Raw genomic sequence first — 6,846 nt, forward strand, 5'->3', positions numbered from 1 at the left:
GCAACATATTTTGACCCAAAACAGAATTTTGGTCCACTTTGTTGTGCATGGAAAATAAATTTTAGCCCACATTGGTGGACAAAAGATGAATTCCGGCTAGCAACATATTAGATGTTGATTCACCTTGTGGTTGGCTGAAATTTTTCGATTGCCAATCTTGGAATTCAAATTTTTTTTGGTTCCTTAATTTTTTTTACAAGAAATATATTATTGAAATTTTATTATTTACCATATAATTTATCATTGTTTTAGTTGTTTTATTTTAGTCGTTTGATTAGGGTATGATGTTGTTTGAAACTTTAAATGTAATAGCTTAAATATAGTAATTAGAACACAGGACATGAAAAGTGATGATGCAAAGTATATGGTAATAAATGTATTTCAAACAAGTTAACATACTTGTTTGTTTTTGGTATAATATTAACGTATGTCAGATGTGTGAAAATCGAGAATGTTGTATAAATAGCATGTTATATCATATCCATACAACAACTAAAGAACCATGGATGTCTTAGCTTAGTGATTAAGATTGAGGTACTGTGAACAATAGGTCACAGATTCGAATCACCTTTCTTCTTCATTGTACTTTTTATATAATAACTAAAGAGTATTGACTTCACGAAAAGTATAGAAAAATATATAGAATTGATTTTACTATGCGCTAACGAGATTGCTTGTGGTTGTTCTTAAATGTATATTGCTTTGTTGTTTATGGTAATTGCATATGATTAAATTATGAAGATATGAACCCGCTTGTATCTTAAAGAAGCAAATGAATGTGCAAATTACGACAAGAGAATGTTTGTTTGTGTGGAAAGCATGCTATCGTGCTTTATCTACTTGTGCCGGTCCGAGGCAAAATGTTTTAGATGATCTGAAGTGAGGAAAATGAATTACATACACCATTGACATACCCATGTGTGATGGCGGCATGGACAGAGGTGCGACCGGAGACATTAGAAATAGGAATTATATTACTCTAAGGCTCTGTTTGGTAGGGCGTAAAATATTTTCAGTGTAAAATGATTTTCATGAAAAACAATTTACAATGGAAAACACAATTCCAAATTTAGTTTTCCATTGTTTGGTTCGATGTAAAAAAAATGATGAAATGAAAGGAAAATGAAAGGGAAAGTAAGGAGGTAGTGAGAGGAGTGTACAAGAGGAAGAAGGAAAATAGTTTTCCCTTCATTTTGAAAGGAAAATGGTTTTCCATTCTTGGGAGAGTAATTTTACCCCAAGGGAAAATGGTTTTACACTCTTTTGCCAACCAAACAATGTAAAACTGAAAATAGAGGAAAACAGTTTTCCGGGAAAACGTTTTACGCCCTACCAAACGGAGCCTAAACGTCAACATAAACTACAGCCATGTGTGCTGGCGGCGTGGACAGAGGTGGGACTGGAGGACTGTTTTTTTTTGACAGGAAATAGGAATTATATTACTCTAACCGTCAACATAAACTACAGCCATAAAAGCTCTCAGGGGCTTCTTCCAACCATATCAGTTGCTCATTACACTCCAAGCTCTTTCTAGCTAGGAAGTGAGCCACCTGGTTCCGTGCTCCTTCAACAAAACTAAAAGAAACATTTTCACAGCTCAAACATAAAGCATAGATATCATTAAGGACAAGACCAAACAGTGAGTTCTCCTTCTTGTGCTTGAGAGCTTCATAGAGCAGCATACAATCCGTTTCGAGCACGAAACTTCTTTAAATCCCGCCTCCATAGCAATCTTGATGCCTTGACGAGCTGCCATAGCATCACCCACAGCAACATCACAACTCCATTCCCAGCTATCACAGAGCCCACAAGAACATCCCCCAACCCATCGCGAAGCACAATGCCCACTCCTACTTTCTCTTCTTTCTTAAAGATTGCATCTAAATTTAGTTTTAGCACACTCCCTTTTGGAGGAGTCCATTTCACCACTTCACTGGATCCCTTCTTGTTTGACCCCTCAAAAGTAGCCTGCGCTTTCCGGTATTCCTCCGTCACGCTGAGAGCTTTCTTAATCCTTCCCACTACATCACTCTTCACAAACTTATGGTACAAAATTCCGGGCTGCGAGCACAAAAGGAGGACAGGTGTAGAGATCACAATACATACAAAGTAAAAGAGAGTAAAAATGTCGCTAAACGAAGACACAACTGATAGATGATCTACCTGTCTTGAATTAGTTCAATAATGTCAGGTCCTCGGTCATTGAAGTCCATATCAAACTCAGCACTACAGAAACAATTATACGAGGATGTTACAATAAATTCTACTTCAAAGGATTCTGATATTTATGACGAATTACGGCAGATAATTGTTTTAGATCCAATTTGCACTTAACAATTTGACTAGTCAAGCAAGACAAATTGGTCCGTAACTACATATCCCACCAAAGCCTTACCAGCAACTAGTCAAATAATAGCTATAATATTGCCGAAAGATCCAAAATGGCTAACTTCCACAACAACCAAATTATCCAAAGAGAACTAGCTTTCGGTCTGTAGTCAAAATTATGATCATTTTAATCAGTTTTTATGTGCAATTAAATTTAGGTGAACCTCAATTTGAGATGTAAGGAATTCTGATGAGTAGTGACTATAAGTACTTGCGAGGCATAACTAGAGGGTCCAGGTTTCAACAAGCTGGTTCTCAAAAACAGTCGTTCTAAGATCATTGTAATATTGGTATCCAGCTCACTCCTAGGTCACTCTAAGAGAAAATTGGTATGTGATTTATTTCGGCATAACAATAAAGCAAGTAGGCAATATTATTGAAACAGTACCTATCTAAGATCAGTCAACAACAGCTAGCATTTAAAGCATTGCTCAAACTTTCATGCTATATAAAAATTAAGATCAACCGAAACAATGCTTACCCATCGCTTGCACAAGATAACAAGAAGTCTCTCCCCTTTATCTGATTTGACAAATAAGAAGGCGGCCTCTAACTTTCACATAAGAAGCTTCTTCAGCTTTAGTTGCTCTTACACCAATCCCTTTGTAAGTATTAGAGCTCGATACTTTCGAGCAATAGATGAACTGATCAGGTTCTCTTTCAGCACTATTCTCTTGTGGATCAGATGCAATCATAGTAATCAAAGCACAAACATCAAACATAGATAGCCATCAGGTCGCAGATATGCTATGAAATTATCCATCTGGACTAATAGGTGCAGATACCTCAAGCACTAGATTCCTCAAAGTATAATATTATGCGACATGAAAGGGGACTTGCAGCCAACCAGACAAACATTCGAAAGTAAAATTGACTCAATAGGCATCACTTTCAATGCATATTCATTGACCTTGAAGGACTCTACGAACTTTAATGGAGTGCTAATGCGACTGAAATGCATAAGAAATCAGACATAGCTTTTTCTTGTATTATATATCCTTAGGTTGGGGGGGGGGGAAGCAAAGAAGTCTTGTAGTTCCAGCAACCACCGTGATAGAAGATACAAAAGACAATGACTTGACAATGCAAGCAGATATAAATGGCAAGCTTGTGAAGATAGCAGGGAAATAGACACTATCATAGTAATTATATTTCAAAACAGCCTTAATTAGGCATAAAAGGTTACAAGCTATCACATGAATAATAATAAATGTGCTGTTATATTATCGCAGGTGCATAACTCACATGTTCATGTCTATCAAGCAAACTTCTTCCTTTACACACTATGTTTTGAAAAGCTTAGAGGCCAAGGTACCTCACATGTGTGCCAGATTAATTATCTCTTTCGTTTCCTCCTCCACTTCACGTCTTTCAACACAGTCCTGTTAGATTTCCTCAGGAGCAAAACTCACATATATGTTCCTCTTAAGCATAACTTCTTCCTTTACATGTGATATTTTGACAAGCTCGGAGGCCAAGGTACTTCACAGGTGTGCCATATTAATTTTCTCTTTACATTCTTCCTCATCTTCACTTCGTCCAGCACATTCCTCATTAGTTGGCTCCAACTGAAACTGATCACTACTTTCAATGTTCTTGTCACCACTATTCATCGAGGAGAGCTGATCCGATACAATAGCATTTCTTTTGTAGTTCCAAACGAGCATAGAAATGTAATCTTGCGGTGAAATTAGACCATGTTCTTTGATAGAGCTCCTCTGATCTTCCAAGGTCTTGGGATCGTCAAGGCTCAAGTACTCAAGCAATGCCTTCTCATGGTCAGGCCTCCAGTTACCCGGAAAAGCTGTGTAATCGGTCTCAGGCACAAGAGACATCCTTGTATACTTCAGCCCTTCAATAGACTCTGCAAGACCCATCCTGAGCATGTTCTGATACTCAGGTGAAATCCCCTTTTTCTCCTTCAGAGGACGACTAAGGGTCCTATCACTAATCTTGTAGACCTTTGCACGTGAGCGAAGCTTATACTTTGCAGCATACAGCTTCGCAAGCGACCCTCTGATAATATAAGAACAAAAGTTAACTATTTTCTTCCTATTATCAGCATATCTATACCACTCAACCATAGTGCAGAGCAGCTTGTTCATCTGTGAATTTGTGTGAGCTTGAGTGGCATGAAACATTCTAAAACAAGGCTGCGGGTCAGGTTCTCGATCCCCCTTCAAAAAGTTCAATTTCCTAAATTGCTTGATACATTGCTTCAGACTTGCTGTTACTGATAAAAGGGTTCCGACACCCTTCTCACTGATAATTTTTCCACCGGTAGCTGTGTAGCGGAGTGTGGGATAAACAACCCTTCGGCATAATACATGGTCAAGAAACATGATTCCCTTGGTTATATGCTCTATAGGCAGGCTTTCATTGTCAAGCTTGAGGAGATATTTCTGATCACAGAACTCAATTAACTGTTTCCTCAATATTGCTGCATCAGCTCTAGGTCCTCGAATACCTACCAAGATGTGACCTCCATATCTGATATAGTCCATTTTACGTGTTTTATCTGGCCCGCTAGTGGGGACAAACTCAGGCCATGAAGTATTTCCCTGCTCTGCTTCGCCTTCTGGAGTATTCCATATGACATCACTTTTTGAAGGACAATAGAAATCCTTAATTTTACCCTCCATCCAATGATCCAATTCATCTAGGCATATGTTTGCCAGTAGCGGACTCAAAATCCCACAATGACCCCAAGAAGGAACCTTCTCTGCTTCTTCTGGAGCAAAACCAAAAAAGGAATCCAACCAATATGGATCAGGTTTGGGTTCATCATCCGCCAAAACCTTCTTCTTCTGATACTTTCTTTTTTTCTTCTTCTTTTTATCACCGTCATCAAACTTCGTCTCAATCACTGGCATCACTAGTGCTGATCTTATCAAATCAATCACCTTCTTATCCCTCACACCCCTCATCAAAGCATTGATAACTAATCCTACCTTCATTCCATCAAGAATGGTACTCAAATCTCCTTTCATATACCACAGATACCCAGCAAAAGACCTCCTAATAACCCTCAAAACTGTATGAGCAGTCCTACCAGGTCTGAACGCATACGACTTCTGAGAAAACCGCGACTCATAAATGGGTTCCACTATCATGAATAAAACCTCCTGAACAATTCTATCTTGATACGGAGTAGGCTGTGTAGTGGTTAATATAGTCTTAATCTTCCTTTTCGATAAAGAATCATATTCAGTCTTATCCCTAGGCGACTTAATATAAAAGTTCAACCTAGCACCCCATTTAAACCTATCATCAAGAACAGCATTTCTAAGAGCTAAAAGATCTTCCAACGCCGATCTTTGTATAGAATGACGAGGCAAATACGAACCTGTTTCATCAGCATATACCTTCTGATATGCCAATACCCACAACTCAAACTTCCTAAGATAAGTTGTCAAATTAGTGGCACTCTTATTAGGCTCCCTGAAATTCTCAATCCACATATGTGAGCAAACTGCAATCCCATCTTCCTTCATTAGGCTTAAAGGGTCATCTGGGTCGGGTTTTCGACGATTGTTGACAAACCCAGAAAATGCCCTAAATAGTGCAAACCCATTTGCCCTGTGGCCAGGCCCGTCCCTGAGCCAGGGCAAGAGCGGCGGCCTAATTTGAATCAAACATGAACGAATGAACAATCGCATGAAAGTATGCGAACCTACAAATTGTAACATAAATATACTTATCATTTGGTTCCATGAAACATACATGAATGAAGAAGTTATAACAAAAATGCGAATCATAAGTTTATAACATCTATATTATCTCTAGAAACATCAAATAACATGAGATAAAAGAAAGAATAAGTCGAATCATGAAACAAACAATAATAAGCGCATAAAATCATCCATGAAGTAATTCTTAAAAATCGCAAGAGATGAAATTTTACATGAAAAATCGCAACAAAATATCGTCTAAACAAGTAGATTCAGCTAAAGAAAATATATAAAAGAACCTGGAACAAGCTTTGAAGATCAGTTCGAGTCTAAGAATTCCGTATGAGTGAGCGAAGCTGAGAGGTTTATGAAGTTCAGGATTCGGCAAGGGTGGTTGTATAACTATACCCTATGAACCCGAGTACTTTAAGATTATTATTTTTTTATGCAAATGGTGAAATGGGGCGAAAATGTTGAGCAGGGTACTAGATTTTGAACCTCTTGTGGTGTATGGTTATTTTTTATGTAGTTGAATTATATTTATTTCATTAGCTTTGCAATAATAAGTAAGATAAATTACATACTTATTGATAGACATATGACTATGATTTAATTAATTATAGTAGTATAATTATATTTTGAATTAATTATTATCATTTTAATGCAAACTTCAAGCTCTATATAATTATAATGAAATAATGTATTTTTTTGTAGTATGTAGCAAAAGTAATAATACTCAATAGTATTATTTATTTTTAGATAATTATGGTGGAAATCAAACTTCATC

General features: G+C 37.3%; 1 protein-coding gene across 1 annotated transcript; it reads right to left on the reverse strand.

Moving 5' to 3' along the window:
* Nucleotides 1-3,505: 3,505 nt before the first annotated feature.
* LOC104908058 (nuclear intron maturase 2, mitochondrial) lies at nt 3,506-6,537 on the reverse strand. The gene is made up of 2 exons (XM_010697114.4): nt 6,359-6,537; nt 3,506-6,061 (listed from the first exon to the last, which is right to left on the reverse strand). Exon 2 carries the CDS (start codon nt 6,045-6,047, stop codon nt 3,873-3,875), a length of 2,175 nt encoding a protein of 724 aa, XP_010695416.1. The 5' UTR covers nt 6,048-6,061; nt 6,359-6,537; the 3' UTR covers nt 3,506-3,872.
* Nucleotides 6,538-6,846: the final 309 nt, after the last annotated feature.

Source organism: Beta vulgaris (assembly GCF_026745355.1).
Source record: "Beta vulgaris subsp. vulgaris cultivar EL10 chromosome 5 unlocalized genomic scaffold, EL10.2 EL10_2_Chr5_s1, whole genome shotgun sequence".
Taxonomy (NCBI): Eukaryota; Viridiplantae; Streptophyta; class Magnoliopsida; order Caryophyllales; family Amaranthaceae; genus Beta; species Beta vulgaris.